General features: G+C 37.5%; 1 protein-coding gene across 17 annotated transcripts in view; it reads left to right on the forward strand.

Annotated features, from left to right (window-relative positions):
- The window catches only part of LOC128096701 (uncharacterized), an 868,750-nt gene that overhangs the window by 618,926 nt on the left and 225,549 nt on the right, over positions 1–24,275 (forward strand). For 8 of the 17 annotated variants that reach the window (XM_052716602.1, XM_052716601.1, XM_052716594.1 and 5 more), the window contains 2 exons: positions 14,971–15,068; positions 20,169–20,281. The exons of 2 other annotated variants lie outside the window; for them this stretch is intronic. In XM_052716602.1, coding sequence (XP_052572562.1) covers positions 14,971–15,068; positions 20,169–20,281 — 211 coding nt within the window. Of the gene's footprint in view, positions 1–9,822; positions 9,885–14,970; positions 15,069–20,168; positions 20,282–24,275 lie in introns of all 17 variants that reach the window. 7 more of the 17 variants (XR_008213714.1, XR_008213715.1, XM_052716597.1 and 4 more) reach the window with 4 other exon arrangements.

The following is a 24,275-nucleotide window of genomic DNA, read 5'->3' on the forward strand; positions in this document are numbered from 1 at the left end:
GCCATGCCTGGTGCCTCAATTTACTTCCTGTTGTCTTTGATCAAAATGTAAGAACTCTCAGCTCCTTCCCCAGCACCATTTCTGCCTGCATGCTGCCTTGCTTTCACCATGATGATAATGAACTAAACTTCTAAAGTATAAGCTAGCCAGCCCAATGAAATGTTTCCCTTTGTAAGAGTTGCTGTGGTCATTCTATCCCTTCAAGCAATAGAAACCCTAACTAAGCCACAACTACAACCTAGTCTGTTGGCAAGGCTATAGGCTGCCTTCCACAAACTGAAGGTAAAGCCTTATTTTTGAAGACAACACCTACACAACTTATTGAACACAGAGAATTTGAGCTGGTACCCACATAGAGCCTTCAACTCTACTGGCTGGTGTTCCTAATACCTGAAGATACTCTGCACACTACCAAAAGGGAAGCATAAACACCATCTTAGCTCTGAAGACTTTCATCTATAATGGTGTCCTTCTTGCGAGATATTATAGTGCAATGGTGGCACAAAGCTTTTGGGAGTAAGCAAACAATATCTGATTTGACTTAAGGCCCACTTCACAAAGATGGAACCTGTACAGGAAGCTGTCTGTATGATCAGGAACGTGAGACTAGATAGGCCAGGGACCTAGAGTAAAAACTAAATTTTACTGGTCTACTAAAGAAACTTAGCAATGACTGCTATTGGAGTTCAGCTACATTACTAGATGAGTGTCTTGCTTGGCCACAATCAGAGATGCTTCCTCCTGCAACAGATGGGGACAAGTTCAGAGACCTATAGGCAGACATTACACAGAGTGAGATACCTTGGAACACTCAGTCCTAAATAGCATTTCTTCACAAAGTTCCTACCTACAAGGCTCAGAGAATTCTGTAGAAGAGGAGGTGGAAAGAGTCTAGGAGCCAAAGGAATGGAGGAAACAAGACTTTCTAAACACAACAGGACTGATGTACACATGAGCTCAGAGACTGGGCAGCATGCACAGGGCCTGCACAGGTCTGCACCAGTTGAGGTCTTAGAACTGAAAGGAGAATTGGACATGAAAATGAACTCAATGGCTTATTTTGAAGTTCCTTGTCTCGTAATGCTATATCAGGGTTTTCTTTTAAAAAAATCCTTTTTAAAACTGTTTATTATTTTCTCTTTGTTTTATCCTACAGGTATCTTGAATACATATTATGGCTTCTGATTTTTTTATAAGATTCCTGAGTTTGTGATTGAGTGGGTCTCTGTATCTATGTCTGTTTCTTGTGCCTTTCTTGGGCCTTTTCCTCTTCTCTCTCTCTCTTTTTTAAAGTTGTTGTTTTGTTCTATTCCAATGTGTGATGTGATGCACGTGTGTGCTTATGTGTATGTGTGATCTTACTATATCATCTTTTATTTTATTTTTTCACTTAGAAACCTGTTTGCTATCTAATGGGAGACAGAAAGGGGTGGATCTGGTGGGAAAGGAGGCAGAGAAGAACTAGGAGAAGCAGATGGATGTAAATTCATAAGCAGGATGTAAAAAGTCTGTTTTCAATAAAAGAAAAATACATTGGCATTCATTCTGTATAGTCCATTCTGTGGTTTGAACAAATATATGTCAAAAATCTATCATAACAGTACATAAAGGCAGTTTACTACCCTAATTCCTTTGTGTTGCCACTCATGATAAACACTGGTATAATACTTATTTCCAGAGTGTTGCCTTTTCTGGAATATTGTATATTTGGAATTTCATGCAACATATTTTTCTAGTTTTAGTACTGCCTTCCTTCACTTCAGTATTTTTATACACCTCACTGTAGGTGAATTTCTAAACAGTCTTATTAAATAAGAAACACAGAGCCAAATACAGAGTTAAAACCAAAGAGACCAGAGCAAGAGCCACCTAGTTTTAGCTTACCACCAACAGTAGCTTCCCCTGAGAGAGTGACCTTCTAAAGTCTTACTTGTGTTTTTATTGCTTTCCTGTTCTGCTTTCTCATTGGCTCTAAGCCCAGTCACATGACTTCCTCATCACTGACTGTCTATACAGACCTTCTGGTCTCTATGGTTGGTACTGGGATTAAAGGTTCATGTCACCATGCTTGGCTGTATCCTTGACCACACAGAGACTCTGCCAGCCATGCAATCAGATTAAGGGCGTGGGCTACCACCGCCTGACTGCTGTGACCTCTGATCTTCAGACAAACTTTATTTATTAACATACAAATAAAATCACATTTCAGCAAAATTAAAATATCACCACACCTCATGGCTTGATAGCACAGTTCTTCGTGTTAAATAGTATTCTAATCTCTGTGTGTGCCATGAGTTACTTTGATATTTATCTCTCAAATAACAATTTTATTATTTCCAAACTTGGTAATTGGGGCAAAAGTGTGCAGACTTCTGTGTCAATAGAAGCTTTACTTAGTTTTATTTTTTGGTAAAGATCATTGTGATTATTTCATGCTTTTAATAATTTACAATTGGGCCACCTAAATAGGGGCATAGTTATGTACCATTGCTATTTGTCTGTAATTCTTTGGAGATCATGGATTACAGCATATTTTCATGTTTATAAACTTAGAAGAACAATGGAAACTCTCAAAAAATGGAGGATGAAAATGGTACAGACATAATAGAAGATATTTTGATATTCTCCACAAAATTAAAATACTCTTATCTTGAATTTATTGTAATCTTAATTCCATTTCCACCTGAGAGCAAATATTGGACAATTTGTAATCTTTCATACAACATGGTAACTCTTGGTGACTATCCCACTGTAATCTTAAGAATGTATAATGTAATATGCTGCTGTTGGATGCAATAATTTACAGATGTCAATTACATAAGGTTGATGATATTACACTCAGCCTACTTATTCATATCTTCTCAGTTTTAATTTCTAACAGGGTTGTATTCCTCAACTGTAAGTAGACTTACCTATTCTCCCAGCTTCTCTTCTCTCTCTCTCTCTCTCTCTCTCTCTCTCTCTCTCTCTCTCTCTCTCTCTCTCTCTGTGTGTGTGTGTGTGTGTGTGTGTGTGTGCGTGCGCGCGCGCACATGCACGTGTGCGCGCAGTAGTTTGCCACATACAGTGGAATACCTTGCAGAATCACAGGACAGCTTGCTGGAGTCAGATTTCTCTGTCTATTATGTGAGCACGTGTGCTCCAGGGGTGCCACTTCACTCAAATGTGGAGTTTTTACTGTTGGGTGATCTCACTCATCTTTAAATTATAATTTTAAAAAATGTTTGAAGTGTGGTTCTTCTAGAAAATACAGAGCTGGGTCTTATATCTTTATCTGCTCTGAGTCTCTATCTTATTCACTGTGTTTATACCATTAATATTAAAATGATTAATATCTATCACATCTGTTACTGTTCTCTAGTCACTGACTTTCTTATTTGCTCCAGTTTTTCTTCCACTCTTTATTGTGTTATGAGTGTTTATTGATAGATTGATTGATTGCAGTTGTTATTTTGTTTTCTTGAGACCGAGTCTCATGATGTAGCCCACTCTGGCCTCAAACTCACGGTCCTCCTGATTCCAACCATCTGATGAGATTACTGTCATGCCATCATGCTTGGTTGTTTTGCAGTACTAGTTAAACATTTTATAGGATTCATTTATTTCCTTTCTTAGCATATCAAGTATATAAAATTTTAAATCTCTTTAGTGTATTCCACAGACCTTACAATGTGTTACAGATTTGCTACTATCCAAGTTTATTTTCAAAGAATACAATACTGGATCTTAGGTAGTATAAGTGCCTTGAAATAACAAAATAATGCCAATTCTTCTCTCTTGTTTCCTGTAGCATTTTTCTCTCATCATATTTAACAAATTGTTTTCTGTGAGGTCAATTGGGAACAAGTCTCATAATTTATTTCTTTCAGTATTGAGGGTTCCATTCAGAGCATTGCTCATACTAGGCAAGTGTGTGGCCACTGATGTACATCCCTTCTTGGTTGTTGTTGTTGGGTTTGGTTTTTAATGCTTTTAATTTCTATATGTAGATTGGAGTCTCTGACCTATATCATTTCCTGACATTAATATTGGAGGAATATTCCTTAAAGACCCAATTGTTTGGTTTTTTTTTTGTTTGTTTGTTTTTTGTTTTTTGTTTTTTGTTTTTCGAGACAGGGTTTCTCTGTGTAGCTTTGCGCCTTTCCTGGAACTCACTTGGTAGCCCAGGCTGGCCTCGAACTCACAGAGATCCGCCTGGCTCTGCCTCCCGAGTGCTGGGATTAAAGGCGTGCGCCACCACCGCCCGGTAAGACCCAATTGTTAAAGGTTCAGTTCACAAGCTGTGACACTATGAAATGGAGGAAAATTTAATGAATGGAGCCTAATGGGAGATCTTTGGGCCACCTGACATGTGCACTTATAGGGAATCCTGTGACTTGGATTCTTTGTCTTTCTGTTTTGCCTGTGTTGGGTATCCAGCTATGATCTAGAGGTGAAAGCAGCTATAGTACACAGACCTTGAACAATGTGATTTTAGGTGTAGGTGGGTGGAAAGTGTTCTGTAGTTCTATGCTTTAGACTCTGTGTTTTGGTGATCATGAACTTAAATTCACACGCTGTCTTAGTTAGGGTTTCTGTTGACGTGAAGACACAATAACCATAGCAACTCTTACAAAGAAAAACATTTAATTAGGGATGGCTTACAGTTCAGAGGTTCAGTCCATTACCATCATGGTGGGACATGGTGCTGTGCAGGCAGATGTGGTGCTGGAGAAGGAGCTGAGAGTTTCACATCTTGATATTCAGACAGCAAAGGTGTGGTCTGAGACACAGGGCATGGTTTGAGCATATATGAGACCTTGAAGCCCACCTCCACAGACACACGCTTTCTCCAGCAAAGCCACACCTACACCAACAAAGTCATACCTCCTAATAGTGCCACTCCCTATGAACTTATGGGAGCCAATTACATTGGAACTACCACACACACCTATCTTTTTTCATATGTGGGCAGGATGATGAGAATGTCTTAAGTTGACTATTCCTCTCCTCCAGCTGATTAAGTTCTAAATAAGAAAATCAAATAAAAAGAAAATATTTTTGTAGACTCTGGGAATGTAGTTTCTTGTAAAGATTAGACTTAGAAAAATTATGTTATATATATTCCAAAATGGTTATACTTTTCCTCCCCAGGTAGAAGCACTTAAGGATATTTTGTAGTATTCACTGTGAAAACTTGGAGCTTCTGGAGGCAAACCTTATATACTTGTGATGGAGTTCCTTGAGGATCTTACCTCAGACTTCTCCATCAGACAGAACCTCAACTACTTTTTTCCAGTTGAAACTTTCCAATCCTGACACTGGTTCCTGGAGAAGGTTTTGTCTGTAGTTGTTTACTCTGGTGTACTGTGGTTCTCTGCATTCATCCAGCTGCCACTCCAATTTGGAGGGTGTTGTTTTCCTATAACTACACTTTTCTAGTAGAAGCCAAAAGCATAAATAGTTGTTTCAGCTCATGAAATTTTGCATTCTTAGGATTAAGTTGTGAGACCTCAGTTTTTATATGCTGTGATGGCTTGAAAGAAAATGCCCCCCTCAGTGGAGCTGCACTATTAGGAGGTGTGGCCTTGTTGAAGGAGGTGTGTCACTGTGGGGGTGGGCTTTGTGGTCTCTTTTGCTCAAGCTTCACTTAGTGTGACACTAAGACCATGTCCTGTTGCCTTCTCATCAAGATGTAGCCAGCACCATGTCTGCCTGCACACCATCATGTTCCCAACCATGATGATAATGGACTGAATCTCTGAACTGCAAGCTAGTCACACCAATTACATGTTTTCCTTATAAGAGTTGTCATGGTCATGGTGTCTCTTCACAGCAATAGAAACCTTAACTAAGACACCTACCACACTGTAAGCCAAAATTCTCAGTTAGTTTTTAAGAAGTAGTTTTTTAGTCCTTCAAAACTTCATAAAATCTCAAATTATATTTTAATTACTCAACAAAACCTAATGATATTTTCTTTTTACTTCATAACTTTCTTTTTTAGTTTTATATATAGTATTATATATTTCTTGATTTTCATATTGATTCAATAAATTTACTTTTGTAATATGTTTTAATTGAAACAGAATTACATCGCTTCCAGGGGACCATTTCCTCTCTCCACTTACTCACAGACAACTCTCCCTCAAACATCTCCCATATCCTCCCAATCCTCAAACTGCTAACCTCTTTTTAATTGATTATTATTGTTATATTCATATTCATGTGTATGTATGTATTATGTGCAAGCACAAATATATATCAGTACAGCCTGCCGAGTCCATTTTTGTTGGTGGTGTGTATATGGTTTCAAGGCTGACCACTCTGGCTTGGACAATCAATGAGGGACGAGTATGTGGGAAGGATTAATTCTCCTCCTAGCAGTCTTTATTTCTTTTTCTAGAGATAAAGTGTGGCCCATTAAAAAACTTTCTTAGGGGATTAGTCCTTACATAATGTCACCTGAATTCACCTGCTTCTGTTAACTTCTGTTTTCAAGCCTTCATCTCTAAAGATTATTTTCTCTCAGTAAAGTGGTGGAGCTAGTGAAGGATATGAGGCTTCGACAGGCATTTTATAATTCTCTTTCTTTTTGTGCAGGATGTAGAACCTCCCCCTGTGAAGGTCTTCTGTTCATATGATAACTCCTCTATTCTTTGACTATCCGTTGTTTTTCAATGGTGAAGTCTGTCAGTATTGGCAAACGTATAGCTGTATGTGGTCATTCAACTATCTAATGAACTATACTTTAGTATCCTTTAATCTAATGGGATTAATATAAAATATAAAGGTAAATTCAACTATGATATTTAGAAAGAAAAGAATGTTATGTGTTTGGACAGCTTTCTACTTTGCATGTGTTTTTTTAATAAATCAGTCACCTGGGAGATTTTTATAACTGTGGTCAAGAGTACCTTTTCCAAAAGCATACCTTTGTGCATGGCTGCTTCCTCATCTCTAATATCAGACAAGATGCTTGATACTTACAGAGAAAGCCCTTGGAGTAGTTCTATGAAAATATATTTCTAAAGTGTTTGGAACAATGTACAATATGTGCAGGATACTCTGGTTAATTGTCATTAACATAACAAGTGTTATCATAGTTTAGCTGGTAAGAAATTGCTGATAAATTATTATATATTGTTCTTAAAATAGAAAGATACTATTATTTAATAAATATTTATTATGCATTAGACACTATATGCTGTGCAAAGTGTATAAACAGTATTGATAAAAATTGATTATATATGTATATATATGTATGTATATATATATATATATATATATATATAATAAGAAGAGATATATAATCTCCTCAGGGAAATTGAGTGAGTATTAATTAATTGTGCCTATAGAGTCAGAGATCATCCCACAGAGGGAAAAACACTAAAGTTTAGATAGTAGGGAAGTTCAGGAATTTGCATGGAAAGAGTGATGATGAGATGCAAAGTGACATCCAAGACAGGAGTAGGATGAACAAGAGATTGAGACATGAAAATATCTGGTGTTTTAAAGAAATAATGAATAGACAGATTATCTATATTGAAGAACACCAGAGAAGAAAGGAAAACAATAAGTATGGAAGTATCAGTTGAAGACACACTATGAAGAATTTTTAATGCTTTGCAAATGAATTTTTAATACCTTGCAAATGAAGTTTATGCTTGGGATAAACTTGCCTAACATATGAGATTCTGGATATTAGGGTCATTCCAGTACTAGGGGGAAGAAGGAATGAAGGAGCAAAGGAACAAAGGAGAAAAAGATTTACAAATATATAAAAACAATGCAGTGTTAAATGACAGTGCCCTGTGGATGCTTGAAGGCCCTGGGAACACAGCATTAAACAAGGTACAATACCTCAGCCTCATAGAATTTCCATCCAAGTGTGAGGTGGCAGACAATATGAAAACCAAAATGTGAACCAATACCAATAACTCCCAACCTCCTACCCAAGTGTAGATGATAATGAATGTTTACACGTTAATCTAAAAATAAGAATCAAGAAATAGATATAAGAAATGCTGAAGAGTGTGATGAAATTTAGGCTATGATGGCTTAAGAGACTATTGGTTGAAAATGATGTGTGAATTACTTGAAGGATCAAGACTTTCATGTGGATGTCTAGTGAGGACAGTAAGTGTAATGGTGTGACCAATGGGGTCAAAGTGCAACAAGAAGCCAGAAATCAAGTAAGCAGAGGAGCAAAGGTATAAAGGAAGACAGAGGAATGATGTGGAGGAAAGGAGGACCTTAGGAGACATTTGTAGAATTTGATTTTAATTAAAACAGAGAATGGCATGATCTGGTTTCTTGCTTTAAAAAGCATTATTGGGAACATTGAGAGGCTAGACACATTGTGTGAGGTGCAAACTGTATTGGAGTGGTTGGTTATAATGTTGCTAGAAATGACTTCAGTCTGGATGGTGGATCTAAAAGAAGAGATAAGGAGAAATGTTCTGGGAAGACTATAATGAGTAGTATCTGGGGTGTCTTCATGAGGTCACTTCAGTGTGAGTACTGGAGGAAGAACAAGGCTCTCTCTGTCCTTACACCTCTGTTTCCTATACCTTACTATCCCAGCTCAGGCTCACTTTGATATGCTTTCAGCACTAGCCATCTCTAGTCCAATTCTCCTAACTTTGTCCATAGAAGAACCTGGCTGTCCTACACAACCTGATCAACTTTTACTGTTTTACTGCAATTCAATGCATGAAAACAGGCTCCAATACAATGCACAAAGTGGCAGTTAGGAGATTTGCAAATGGAGGTACTCCTGGAGAAACTTCTGTTCTATCAAGGCAAATGATGTCTGGGAGCAAATGTCGGTTCTCCACTTCATCACCTAGGTCCACACTGAATGTATAGTTTTTATCCTGATGAGGAGGCAACAGTTGCAGGTCATAGTCTGCATCTGTTTACTACTGAACAGCTTTGCCTGTCCTGAAAGGGCAGACCTCAGTTCTGCGGCTCTCATCACAACTCAAGTCACCACTTTTTCTTCAAAGGGAGTAAAACCCAAGACTGGTGATGCTCTTCCTTGAGCTCTGAACTTCACCCAGGAATAAGCTTTGGGGGTTTTGTTCCTTTGTTTTATTCCTAGATACTTGTTCTGAGTATTCAACTGGGACAGGAAAGTATTTCAATCTGATTGGTTGATTATGCAGGAGTTGCCAAACCAGATTGGTTCTATGAAATCATGCCACTATCCTTAATGTATTCTAAACAAACATCTTTATACTTCACTTTCCTTCTAGAACTTCAGCTTTTGATACAGTTTCAATCATTTTACATACTCTCTTTGAATTAGAAGTTGATTTTTTTTTCATTTTATCTATGCTTTCCAACATTTTCTTTCAGTCTTTAAACTTATTAAATGGGTGCACATGGATAACAGATATCCTTTAAATATTTTATACAAAAAATGCATTTCAATGTCAGTGGAATGTTTAAGTCTGCCTTGTTTCCTCCCTTCCCTGCTTTCCTTTCGCTTTAACTTCTTTCCCAACACCTTGCCTTACCTTGGCTTTTTGCAGCAAATAGTTACACATTCTACAAAACAGAAAAAGCACAGGGATAATTGGTATCTGGAAAACCCAGGTAAGTTCTTGCCTCCTAGGAAACAGTGGCTCTCAGGGTGGCTGCAGACCTTTGTGGTTTCCATGAAGAATTACTGCTGAGGCGATTCATCTGTATGCACCACTAAAAATATTTTTACCATTGATTTTCCTCCGGCATTGATCTACCACCTGACGCCATCAATAATGAGGTTTGTCGGCTGATTTCTTAGCCTGTCTGGAATTTTTCTAACTCTTTTTTTTTTCTTTTTGCTGCCTGAAGAGGAGTTGGGACTTAAGCAGAAACAATTTTCTAACTTGAACTTGGGAGTTTGCAGCCTACCCGTGAGTCTTCCTCCTAGACCTGCCCTTTGTCCTTTCTATCTCTCTTGTCTCTTGTCACTGTTTCTTGATAGAAAATCTTCCATGGAGTTCACCTCCTGAGAATTGTGATTTTGTTGTTGATTTTTAGTTTGGTAGGCATTGGAATGCAAATGAAATGAGACAATTATCTGTGGTAAACTGCTTTCCTGGTGCTGGAAGAATGCTTTTTCTTTGCTTCTGTTAAAAATCTGAAAGGCATCTAAAAAGCTGATTCAACTAAGTCCTCGATGAAAAACCAGTTCTGTAAACTCTGCCATGCTCACTTCTTGGAGTTATCTCATGTTTGGACCTAAAGGGAGAATTTTTTGAAATACAACCCTATTCTGCTGTGGCAGAATGCTTCCTTTATAAAGCAAGAATATGGACTAAACGCAGAGAGGGACAAGTCAGCATTCCCACATCACTTGTAAAATAAAATAAATATGCACAGACCCTTCTGTCAAGGCTATGATCCTGGACAAATTTATAAACCAAAATTTGGTGAAGCACCTACCGGGACATGCATACTCATTATTATTCATGAACTTAACCAAGTATTGCTCACTCTAAACAGAACAGATGGAAACAGCCATTTTTTTTTCTGGATACAGAATATTGAATTATGAGAGGTCAGGGAAAAATTCTCACTGATGATCAAGACAGAATGATTAAAGAAACGATATAAGAAAACAATGAATTTATGCATATCTGGTTGTTTTTAACCTCTATACATTTTTAGGGATTCACAAACACCATAGATGACTTTCACTGAAGACAGAGTATATCTGTAAATTATTCCTAATATTCCATCCTTTCATTTAGAAATTACATGGCCTTCTATCTTAATAATTACATGAGTTATGTGATTTTAAAGATTTCCCTTCTGTTCATTCTTTTACTTGGTTATAAGTGTTACAGCATTTATTTGAACTTAAGGTATCTGCAATCCTTAGGGAAGTTCATAGCATGCATTCTTCCTTCCCAATATGAACGATACCCCACCATGTGTTGCTAACACACACACTGGACAGCTGTATCCCATTGTTCTGATACATTCAGAAGTAAGGTTGGTTAATGACATGATATTCACATTTAATTTTTAATAAAGACTGTTAACCTGCTTTCTAGCTTCATGTTTGCCCCTCTTTCTCTTGTTTTACTAATATTTAATGTCATCTTTTTGGGGTTTGCTATTCATGTGGCCTTATGTTAGATGATTCTTTCCTATGTGAAGCTATGCTGTTAAGTACATTATTTACCATTTTATCATGTACTAATCCCCATTCTCTTCTTATCGAAAAATTGTACTAAGATGTGTGTATGCATGTGTGTGTATGTATATGTTTAATAATAATCTTTTTGAGTGATCTCACTTTTAATTCTTATTGAGCTTTTGCCATACATCATAGCTACTTCTATAGAAAAACCTGTCTTCAGTTTTCTAAATTGTGCATATATTTGGAGTTTTCTAAACCACACCTCTCATTTACTGGCCTCCTGTATGTGTTACTTTCTTCTGTCTAGACAGCTGTTGAGATAGAGAAAGCAACACTAATTCCATATAGTTGACAGACACAAGAGCTGGTGGGCTTGCCAAGGCATTCATGTTCTCTTAAGGAAATATGAAAGTGCTTCTTCACTTGGTACATTTGGAAAGGTCTTGGCCGCCCAGCTTTAATGTTGGCCCACCATCTAGTTTGCTTGGTCAGCATGCTTTCAGAAGCAGGAAGCTTCTTTGGATCAGCCAGTCCTTTCAGGGACAGTCAAAAAAAGATGTCCTGCCCTACCCAGTGTCACATGGATTCATTGGCTATCGAAGGCTTAACAGTGATTTGAAAGAGAAAAAAAAATAGAGAGATGGAAGGTACAATAGGGACAAAGGCAAAGGTTTTCTTCTTATTTTTTTAAGACAATGAATAAAAAGTCCTTAAAGTTTAACATTTTGGATACAGTTGCTACCTTTTCCCCATGATAATTTTACACAATTTTAGGAAAAATAAAGAATTAAGGTAAAGGTATACAAAACACCAACAGAACACCTTTTTCCCATAAGATTCCTGATATAATTATGTATAACTATGAAAAATGAGGGATTAGAAGGAGAAATTGATGTAAATATTTTAATGTGTTTCCAAATAGATCTAGTCAAACAGTTACAGAATTTCTGATAGAATCATTGAACAATTGTGCTCATGGGTTGAGGACTTCGCAGATGCTTGCTTTGAAGAGAGTTATTTTTCTAGCTGGCTGTTTCCTCACTACTTGCGCTTACCATGGAGCCTTAGTTCTCTCTTTTGCATGTTAAAAATCAGCCAAGGTCAAGGTTCCGGCTTTGTTTTCTCCAGCTCAGCTGTATCTTCAAGCTATTGGTATTGTGTTGTACTTTTCTGCTCTTACTACCTTACTATGACCTCCTAGATGTCATTTCCAGTTACATATTTTATATCTTTTCCTTTATTCTATTTTCTTCTCCTTCTGCATCTTTTTTTGAGACAGGGTTTCTACGTGTAACAGCTCTAGGTGTCCTGTAACTTGCTCTGTAGACCAGGCTGGCCTGGAACTCATAGATCCACCTGCCTTTGCCTCCCAAGTGCTGGAATTATAGGCATGCACCCCCAAAACCCAGCCAGTCATTCCTTGAGAAAGAGTATCATATAGATGACCATAAAGATTTTGCTCCCAATTTTGCCTTTCTTAATGCAAATAGCATATATACTAATGTTAAAAATCAGGATTTTGTCTTTTCACAGGCGTTTCATCTGTTATTTTCTCACAATGTTTTAAAAGTAGGCATCAAGCTTATATTTCTTTTTCTTTTGCATGACTTTCTTTTTTAATTTGTATTTATTTTTCAGTGATCTATTTTACTTCCTAGCCGCAGCTTCCCCCATCCTCCCTTCCCATTTCCTCCCCCACATTGCCCCTGCTCCCACCCCCCAATCTCCTCCTCTTCAATCTCCATCCAGGAAAGAGTATGTCTCCCATGCATATCAAAACAAACAACAACAACAACAAAACCAAAAAACAAAAAACATGACATATCAAGTTGCCATAAGACTAAGCAGCTCCCTATGTATTAAGGCTGGGCAAGGCGACCCAGTATGAGGAGTAAGGTCCCAAAATCTAGTAAAGGAGTCAGGGACAGCCCTTGTTTCCACTGTTAGGAGTCCCCAAAGAGGACTATGCAACTGGTAACTGTAACATATATGCAGAGTGCCTAGGCTAGTCCCATGCACGCTCCCTGGTTGTCTGTTCATTCTCTGTGAACCCCTGTGAGCCCAGTTTAATTGATTGTGTGAGCCTTGCTATGGTGTCCTTGACCCCTCTGGCTCCTATACTCCTTTCTCCTCCTCCTCTGTAGGATTCCCCAACTCCTGCTAGTGTTTGGCTATGGGTCTCTGCATCTGCCTTCACCAGTTGCTGAATGATACCTCATCCTGGTGGATTTTTCCTTTGATGAATATGGGATGCACTTCTCCAACTCTTTAATCTTAATTTTGGTTGGAAGTCTATATTGTCAGATATTAGGATAGTACACTAGCTTGCTTCTTAGGTCCATCAAGCTTATATTTCTTTAAGATGTGATTTTTCAAACTGTAGCTGACATTACTGAATATTTGTTTATGCCAGCAAAATTTCCCAAACTCTGCTAACCAAATATGCTGCTATCACAATCTCAGATGCTACCTTAGAGAGAGAAAAATCTAGTACTGTAACATCAGGTTTCTCCCTTTCCATGTTTTCTCACTCATTATACATAAATATATCCATGGTTTAAACAAGAGTCAGTGTCTTAACACAAAGGATTGATCTGGATAGGTTCATGGATAGGGTAGTGACATCCATCCATTAAATCTCATTAGCAAAAAGCATATCATGCACAGAAATTTGTAAGCATGAGATTAGGTAAGTAGGAACATAAAGAGAAGGGAAAGGTGGGTACAAGGTGGTGCTAGCTTTTAATTCCAAGAGCTTAGGAGACAAAGACAGGCTTGGCACTTTGATTTCAAGGCCAGTCAAGTCAACACAATCAGATGAGAAGAGAAGGAAGAAGGGAGGGTAGAGAGGGAAGGAGAGGTGGGAGGAGAGAGGGAGATGATATGGATGGGAGAAAGGGGAAAGGGGAGAGAGCAAGAGAGAAGAAGAAGAATCTCTTTAATACCTACAAACACACACACAATATCACTTTCTATACTCAAATTATATTTTATTATTCCCTACCTAAATTAAGCATTTGCAGTTTGTTATTATTGTCTCATATTTCAATTTTGATCTCTTTAATCTTTTGTAATTTGAGTCTGAAATGGTCAGCATTTTGGTAAGCCATCAGAAAATAGAATGTAGTGATTTCTGGTGCTGGAGAGATAGCTCAGCAGTTAAGAGCACATGGTGCTCTTGAAGTGGACCTCATTTGGTTCCCAGTGCCCTATGGCTTCTTATGACCATTGGTAACTTCAGTTCAAGGTACAGAGCACTGCCTGTGAGCACTAGACATGAGGGAAGTGTACTTACATACATGCAGGCAAAACATTCATACTTACAAAATAAAAATAAATCTTTTAAAAAGTAAAAATAGCAATTTTAAAGGTTATGATGGGTCTGGGTGAATGGTTAGTAAAGCCTGGGCCTTTCAAAAGGGTCGAGTACAAGGAGGATGGAGAATGATTAGAGTAGATGGTTTGACATGTTTTTCCAAAGCATCTAATTTATGGCTCTTCAGCCATAAATTTCAATTTGGGGTTTGCCTTATTCTTTGACCTTTGGAAAGAAATGTAACATTTCTGTATGTCAGTCGTAAAAATGATAATTCCTATCTTAATTGTGGGAAGGATTTTAGGACCTGTTCTATTAAAAAGTTTGTCAGACTTGTAACATTGAGCAGATTTTCAGTAAATGTTGGTCTCCAGGTCTCTACCTAATGAAGATTGTTTGCTTTGACATTGACTATCTTTGTTATTTTTATTTTTACATTACTGGGAATTAAGTCTAACTATGGCTTTGTACATGATAAGCAGGGACTCTACCACTGAGCTACATCCCTGGCCCACTTTCTACTTTTTATTTTCAGTCAGAGTCTCAGTGGTGATCCTCCTGCTTCAGCATTCTGAGTGGCTAAGATTACAAGCCTACACCACCATGGCCAGATCACTGTCATTTGTTAATATGGTAAGAGATTTAGATTTCCAATACCTTGTCAAGCTTCAATGAAACGTCTTGTTTCTTGAAACAAGTTAAGCTTCTTGAAACTTGAAGTAGCAGTATCTAATTTTAAGACTGCTTAAAGCACATATGAGATTTAGAACCATCCCGTAGAAAACAGCAAATTGTAGTGGAAAAGGGGACGTATCAAAATGAGTCTCCTTGGATTCAAGGTATGAGAAGCAGCATAGTGGAATTGCTAATGAATTTTTATTTGAAAAAACTTCTGTTTTATCTTTTCCTTTGGGGGAAAAAAATCTATTAACTTCACCAAATGATTAAACTATAGGTTTTTATTTTTGAATCTTAGATTATTTTTGAAATTGTAAAATGGTTTGCTGCCTCAACATTATCACTTTTAAACTTAATAACTTGAAAACTTAATAACTGTTATTGATCTCACTAAAATATCTTAACTTTCTTGCCTGCTATTATTGTTCCCTGCAAGATTAAAATCTTAATGGGGCATAATACAATATATTCCTTCATCTTGTTTCAAGGGCCTGCGAAGACAGTTACCATTTACTGCCGGACAGTTTGTGTGATATCATTAGAGATACTTATTTATATATTTTTCCTCTGCTTTGCTCTGTCCATCACTTATTTCTTTCATACTATACATTGTTACTGAGGTTTACAGCACAATTTGTAGCAAAGTAATATTTTTTTGAGAAAATATAAACTTTTCAGTAAAGTAAATCTTTACTGAAACTTTGGGTTTTGAATTATTTTGTTCAGGAAATGAAAATTAATATCATGTTTTCTGGGGAAGTTTCCTGCCTTCTGTTTATGATTAAACTGACCATTAGATCCCAGATGTATTTATTTCCTGCTTTGCGCCAAGACTACTGAGAACATGGACCCACTGTGGATTTATTCACAATATGTAATATATATATATATATATATATATATATATATATATATATATATATATATTTATATACCTGTATTGTCATCAAATAGATAGCTGTCCCCAAATGCAAATTTTTAAATAGAAAAAAAGAGACGGGTTTTCTCCATGTAAAACCAACAAGAAGAAAAAGGCAATTGACTACACTCTCTTTTAAACTTGTGAGGAAGTCATATCATAGCTTTGCTTAAATTGCATTTATGGTGTTTAGAAAGTCTAAGTGGTTTATACAGAAAACAGTCTTTTACAAAAATACCTAATCCCAACCTAGTGTTGGTTGCTAAGAGAACATTTGATGCAAATTAATCAGTAAACATCTAGCAAGCAGCTACCTGAGGAGAAGGGGGTCAAAGAGACTTAGAAGCTGGTCAGCAGGAAGACTGCTGAGGGGAAATGCCTGTCAAGGGTTTTTATACATATCACGGCACCACACTGTGATATGAATTTTTCTATAATTCCTGTAGGTAAGAAGAGGGGGGAAAAGCAGGGAGAACTGAAAAGATAAATGAGGTTTCTCCAATGCACTTGAGTTTTATTTTTTTATTTGTTTGTTTATTTATTTATGTTATTGAACTTTGGTATGATGGCAAGATTGGATTAATTCATGATTAATAACTAATAAAGACTAGTGAGAATAAAGTAGGTTACTTAATAATACTTGAATATTTGTTTTTAAATTTCTCTATGTACCTGTATCCTATTTGTTTTCATAAACTGCACCAATAGAAAATTTGAACAAGTAACTTTTTTAATCAGGAGGAAGATCCTACAATTTTTTTTTCAAAGAATTAAAAATAAATAAGTCCCCCTTTTAAAATTTAAGTTAAAACTCTGAATATCACCATACGTAGAATATAATTGCCTCCTTAAACTTGAGTGAGATCTGAAATGCCCTTAGGTTGTTAGTCTGGAGAAGCAAAATGCCAGTCTAGGTGCAGCTGGGAAGTGTCAGGAGCTGCAAACAGTTGGGGAACTGGGAGTCCTCCTCACTCTCATACTTAAACTCTACGCTAAAATGTTGAAAAAAACTACAATATGAAACACAATGTATACTATTCCATTGCCATTGAAATAAGAAAGGAATGTGTTTGTTGAATTTAGAAATAAACATACATGAAGATATGCAACCAGAAATTTAATATACTATCAGAAATGTCTTATAAAAAAACTATAAAGAAAATGAATAAAAGCCATGTGCATTAGTTGTCCATTAACTTACTAAAATTGTCTTTAAAAAGGAAAGTAATTTGTATGGTAGTATTAATTTTTATATAGGAAAATGATTTTCGCTTTTGTACAAGGAAATTAAGTTTTACATATCTTATCATTTTAAAATTTCTACATACATACACTACACCTTGTATTTCAGTTTAATTAATTATAAGTTAAAATACATGAATTCTTTTTAAATTTTGCACATAAGATAATTAATAAAATGAAAGATGTAGAGAGAATTTATTTCTTTTATATGAAATTATGACTTTTGATTGGTTTAATTTTAGCTCCTTTTTTATTACCTGGCAATAATTTGTACAGAATGCTATTTTTTTTCTCCTGTTCCTGCTACACAGAGTTCAGAACCTATCAGGATATGGAACACAAAGGATAATTGCTGTGGTTACTAGTTCCTGATCCACAGAGAGAAATGACCTGACCTCAAGCAGATTCCTGTTTGTTTTCACCTCAGGAATTAAACAAACACTCAAAATAATTAGTAAATAGGGAACATTTTGGTAGACTATGTTACAGAGGAATTTTGAATCAACAGTGTTGGTAACTCATATGAACCAGGATAGGCTATGTAGAGGGAAGGGGGTGAGCCTCAGTGAGCATTGAAGAACAAGTAGTGTTTGAATGCATCTAGGGAGTCTAGGAGTTTTTATACACTTTAAAATAAACTTTATTATTTAAAAACTTGCAAATAAATAAAGAGAAAATACATCAAAATTAATTGGATCCAAAGTCCATAGAACTAAATGAACTTATATGCAGTTGGAATTGGAATTTGGAACCAAAGTTGTGAAGTTTCACATTAAATTTTAACTTTCATAATTAAATATATTTTATGCATTTATTCCATAGAATTTTTTAAGAACTTAATTTTCTAAAATTTTTATATCATTGTATATATGCACACTCATGTTCATGCATGTACCATAGCATGCTTGTATGCATATGTATGCAGTTGTGTACCATGCATGAGTGGTGTGTGTGTGTGTGTGTGTGTGTGTGTGTGTGTGTGTGTGTGTATGTATGTTTGGATGCTTATGCTATGGTTTGTTTATGGGTGTGTGTGACATGATTGTGGAAGCACATGTGTAATAGCATGCTTTGTGTGGAGGTGTGCTATAACATGATTTAGTATGTGAGTATGTGTGTGTGTCTGTCTCTGTGTGTATACTTACACTGTGGTATGCTTATGTAAATGGAGGGTATGTGTGTGTGGGTACATGTGCCATGGCATGCCTGTGAAGGTCATAGGTCATCACACAGAATCAGATGATCAAATCAGTTTTGCTGGTAGGTGGGTACCTTTACCAAATAAGCCATCTAGCTGGTCCCAGTTCCCATACATTTTTAAATTAGGTATTGAGTGGGTAGCTGATATCAACTTTCCCACTAGTAGATTTTTCAAATTATAGTGACCATACTAAATTTTGTTATGTTACTATAATAAATATTCATATATAAAGAGCATTATATATAAAAAATTAACTAAGTAATGATGGTATTTTTGAATTGTACATATAGCAAAATCTAGTACAGATATGCTATTTACACAAGTGCAGAAGTTTGTAACCAAAGGTGATTTATTTTTAAAAATTAAGCTTTTAATGTATGATTATTTCCTAAATTGATTGTTTTTCTAATTAAACAGCATTATTACTATGATTTCTGAATACTTGTTTGAAAAGATACAAAATACTAAGTGTCCTGGTTAGAGTTAGTATTGCTGTGTTAAAAAATCATGACCACTGTTAGGAGCTTTGCATGAGTATAGAAAATGGCCAGCTCGGGCCCTGTATCCCTCATTACTGGGAGACTTTGCTAGGGTTACTTTCTTAGATTCTGGGGAGTTTCCATTGTATGGGGTTTCTACACCACTCCAAAATGCACCCCAATTCCAGTGTCTCTCCCAGTACTCTTTCCTTCTGTCCCTCCCTTCCGTGCCTGAGCCTGCCTATTCCCATCCCCACCTGCTTTCAGTTCTCCTGCAAAATCTATTCTATTTCTCCTTCCCAAGGAGATCCATGTGTCACCCACTGCCCAAACCCTCCTTGTTACTTACCCCTGGTCTATGAATTGTAGCATGATTATCCTTTACTTAATAGCTAATTGCTGCTTATATGTGAGTACTTAACATGTTTATCTTTTGGGGTCTGGGTTATTTCATTCAGGATGATCTTTTCTAGTTCCATCCATATTTGCCTGCACATTTCATGATGTTATTTATTTTAACAGCTGAGTAATTCTCCATTGTTTTTTGTACCACATTGTCTTTGTCCATTCCTCAGTTGAGGGGCATCTAGGTTGTTTCCAGTTTCTGGTTATTATGAATAAAACTAAAATGAACATGGTTGAGCAAGTGTCCTTGTGGCAGGATAGAGTGTCCTTTGGGCATATGCTCAAGAGTGGTATAGCTGGATCTTGAGGTACATTTATTTCCAATTTTTTGAGGAACTGCCATATTGATTTCCATAGTGTCTGTACAAGTTTGCACTCCCACCAGCAATGGAGAAATGAGCCTGAATTAGCCATCTTTTATAAGCAGGCAAGGATCCTAGCATTCGGACTGGAACATCAACCCAGCCATAAAATCTTCAATCTATAATCTGTCCTGCATGTAAGATGTTCTAGAGTAATGGTGGCACAGAACTTGTGGGAGCAGCCAACCAATAATTAGTCCATCTTGAGGCCTACACCACAAGGCAGAACCCATTCCTGACACTGTCTGAATGATCAGGAACCAGAGGAAAGACAGCTCATAGACCCAGGATAGATTCAAATATGACTGGCAATAGATAGATAGATAGATAGATAGATAGGTAGATAGATAGATAGATAGATAGATAGATAGATAGATAGATAGATAGATAGATAGATAGATAGATAGTCAATGAGTAATTCCTAATGGGATTCTGTTATACTCATAGATCAGTGTCTTGCCCAGTTGTCATCAGAGAGTCATCATCCAGAAACTGATGGGAGAAGATGCAGAGAGCTACAGCCAAACACTAGACGGAGTCAGGAGAACCCTGCAGAAAAGGTAAAGGAAGTATTGTACGAGCCAGAGGGGAAGAGGACACCTGAGAACATGGATTATAGATTCAACAAAGCAGGACTCATAGGAACTTATAGAGTCTGAAATGAGAAACATGGGCCCTACATGAACCTTATGGTTTGTGTAGCTTGGTGTTCTTGTGGGACTCCCAAGAGTGGAAGAAGGGGTGTCTCTGATTTTTTTGCCTGTGCTTAGGACCTATTGGGTTGCCTCATCCAGCCTTGATATGAGGGTTTGTGCCTAGTCTTATTGTAACTTGTTAGGACAAGTTTAGAGAATATCCATGGGAAGCATGATTTTTTTTTAAAGAGAAACAGAGGAGGCGTGGATCTGGGGGAGAAGAGGGTAGGAGAAGGTACTGGGAGGAGTGGAGGGAAGGGAAACAGTGGTGTAGATGTAATGTGTGAGAGAAAAACAAAAGAAAAAGTTATGACCAAAGCAACTCGGGGAGGAAAGGATTTACTTGTTTTAAATTTCCACAGCACAGATGGAAGTTAGGATAAGAGCTTGAACAATGCAGGAACCTGGAGGCAGGAGGTGATGCAGGGGCCGTGGAGGAGTGCTGCTTACTGGATTGTTCCCACTGGCTTTTACAGCCTGCTTTATGATAGAACCCAAGACCAACAGTTAAGGAATGGCACCACTCACAATTGTCTGGGCTTTTCCAAAAACATCATTAAAGTCAAGAAAATGCTCTATATATTTGCCTGCAGCCAGATCTTATGGAGGCGTTTTCTTAATTGATGTTTCCTCCTCAAGTGACTTTAGCTTGTGTCATGTTGACATAAAACTATCCAGCATACCTACAAAATGCATTATCGAACCAAAAAGTCAGCTGGATGGGCTGGAGAGATGACTCGGTGGTTAAAAGTGTTTTTCACTTCCACAGGACCCTAGTTCAATTCCCATCACTCGTGTTAGCTTTTTACTGCTGCCTGTAATTTTACTACCCAAGAATCTGACACTCTCTTCTGGCCTCTGAGGACATCCAAAAGTAGATGTACATACTATTTCTTAGACACAAACATAGACAGTCATAAAACATAAAATATTTTTAAATGACATTTGAAAATATTGAACTAAGTATTTTAGTATCACTATGTTAATTTCCTGAAAATATAATGAATATACACACAAACTATAAGTATGTCATTGGTTTCGTATATTCATTTTTAAGAAGAGGTGGAGTTTACCTAAGTGCTCTGCATTCTTGTATATTTAGTCAGATGAAAGAAGCATCAACAGAATAGTTGCAATTTGATATTAAAATTTATGAATGAAGTTATCCACTGCTAGGTTATAATAACCACATAAAACCAGTCTTAATTTCGTGCAAACGCCTCTTCCCAGTGCTAGTTTGAAGCGCAGGTGTGGCACCACCTTTCCCAGCTTGGGATCCTATGACATGTCCTACAACGGTTTGTGACATCACATGTCAATGAGTACTGCAAGAGAGGTGCTCGGGCTTCAGGGTTGACAATCATCCCCGAGAGCCATTTGCTTTCCAATTGCTGTTACATTAGCTCTCTGAACTCCTCATGGTTGTTCTGATTTCCTCGTTGTGCTGGTTAATTTATGTGTTATCTTGACTGTGTCATGAGACCAAGCCATTTGCTTGAACTTTATTCTGGCCACTTTGGTCAGGGCAATTTTAGATGAGATCAATATCAGACTGATGAAAGGGATTTATCCTTCCTGACACAGGTGGGCCCGTCTAACCAGCCTGAGCATAACAACACAGCTAGGCCCCCCTCATGTCACAGGCTGTTCCTCCAGGCCTCACTGCCCTCAACTAGGACACTTTTTTTCCTGTCTTCACACTTGAATGGAAGCACCATTTGCCCTGGACCTTGGAGCTGTTGGCCTCTAAACTACAACTGGTACTACCGAAACTTCTGGATCTCAGGCATAGGCTGGAAATAGACCATGAAGAACCTGGGCTAGATCATGAGACTTACCACCTCCCAATCATGTGAGACAGTTCCTTATATGAAATTTCTTCTATACATGAATAAGTACAAGTACACAATTTTGATTTTTTTCATGGGCTTATATAGTCTCTTAATCCCTCTCTAGTTTCTCACTCTTCTTATGCATCCCTCATCCAAACAAATTCCACCATTTTATCTCTTCATGGTAGAACTCCTTAAGCCTTTCCTGTGCTTCAAAATGGCTTCTTGTCCATTTCAAGACAAAACTCTTCTGTTAACATAAAGCATCTCTTTTTTTTTTAAATTTATTATGTATACAGCATATATGACTGCAGGCCAGAAGAGGGTACCAGATCTCATTACAGGTGGTTGTGAGCCACCATGTGGTTGCTGGGAATTGAACTCAGGACCTCTGGAAGAGCAGTCAGCGCTCTTAACCTCTGAGCCATCTCTCCAGCCATCTCAGTGATTCAGACCAGACGTGTTGAGGCCAGGTTCTTCTAAAATAGCAGTTCTCAATGCTGCAGCAGTTAAATACAGTTTCTCATGTTGTGGTTATCTCCCAAATTAAATTATTTTTGTTGCTACTTCATAACTGTAAGTTTGCTACTATTATGAATTGTAGTGTAAATATCAGATATGCAACCCTTGTGAATAACTATTCAACCCCCAGAAGAGTCTTGACCCAGAGGTTGAGAACCTAAATAGTATCAGTGTCCTGAGACAGATCTCCTTGGATACTGCTCTCATTCTCTGCAGAGCACCCGTTCTCCCACTCTACCCTCAATGAACTTCCCCTCTACTAGTCTAACTCCTACTCTTTTTTTTTTCAGTTCATCTATTTATTTTATATCCTGGCCACAGCCTCCCCCCATCCTCCCCTCCCAGTCCCTCTTCTCCATTTTCCCCACCTATCCTCCCAGATCCCTGTCTTCCATCTCCATCCAGTAAAGGGTACTAACTCCTACTCTTCATTCTTGATTCATGTTGCATTTCCATCTGGAGAGCTTTTTGTTTCTTCTTGTTCCTTCTGTGTGATACCATTCTTTGCAACATAGGGCTAATAGTTGACTTTCACCTCTGCATGTTCAGTCAAAATCAAAAAAATCCTCTAGGTAAGTAATTACATAAAATAATTTCACTGAGTGCCAAACACATAATGACAGTGGTCATTCCCAAAAGTTCTGTTCAATACACAAGTGAACAATTGCCCGTCTGTATGAAGTACTCTCGCCTTTTTTTTAAATTCGTTATTTAAAATAGAAAAGCCATTTCATGAATTTATACAAATCTGAATTAAAGTGTCTATTTTTTATAACTTATATTTACCATGTCAGATACACTCAGTTCTGTGCCTCCAGCAGCTCACATTTTTACATTCTTACTCTCTGGCCTCAGATTGGTTTCAACTGATAGTAGGTACAAGGAAACGATTGGAAGATAAGTTAATGGAGGTTGGAGTCCAATTTCATCACACTTTCTAGGTCAAGTCTTGAGTTGTCCAGTAAATGCATTCTCTTCCAAAAGTTCTCTGTGGCTCTCTTCAAAGGTCTAATATTTATTCCGCTTGTCCTTTGGGACAGAAATGGCAACATCTCCCTCCTCATTATTCTGAGGATACTTGATCTCCTATTTCTGGCTTTATTTAGGTTTGTCCACACTTTCCTTTTTAAACTTTTTTTTTGCAAAGGATTATTGTGCAATATATTCTGATCCAGTTTCCCCTCCCTGAGCTCCTCTCAGATCTTCCATACAGAATTTCTTAAGAATTGTTTTCTTAAACTTTTCACAATATCCTGTTAGACAGAATGAGCACACCCCTGCTAGGACTATAGTGAATGCTATGGAGTTTTTGTTATGATATATGCACACAGGGGACCCCAGCTGACCAGGGTGTCCCCTGTGTGCAGGGAAACCTGCTGGCAAGCTGGGCAGAGGCAGCGGCAGGTGGAGGGGGATACACACCATGCAAGCATGGTGGCGGAGGCAGTGAACAGTCACTCACAATCGGGGCGCTGCATCCACATGGAAAAAGTTTATTATAATAT

The sequence above is a fragment of the Peromyscus californicus genome, unplaced genomic scaffold (genome assembly GCF_007827085.1).
Source record: "Peromyscus californicus insignis strain IS unplaced genomic scaffold, ASM782708v3 Scaffold_5__1_contigs__length_169319896, whole genome shotgun sequence".
NCBI lineage: Eukaryota > Metazoa > Chordata > Mammalia > Rodentia > Cricetidae > Peromyscus > Peromyscus californicus.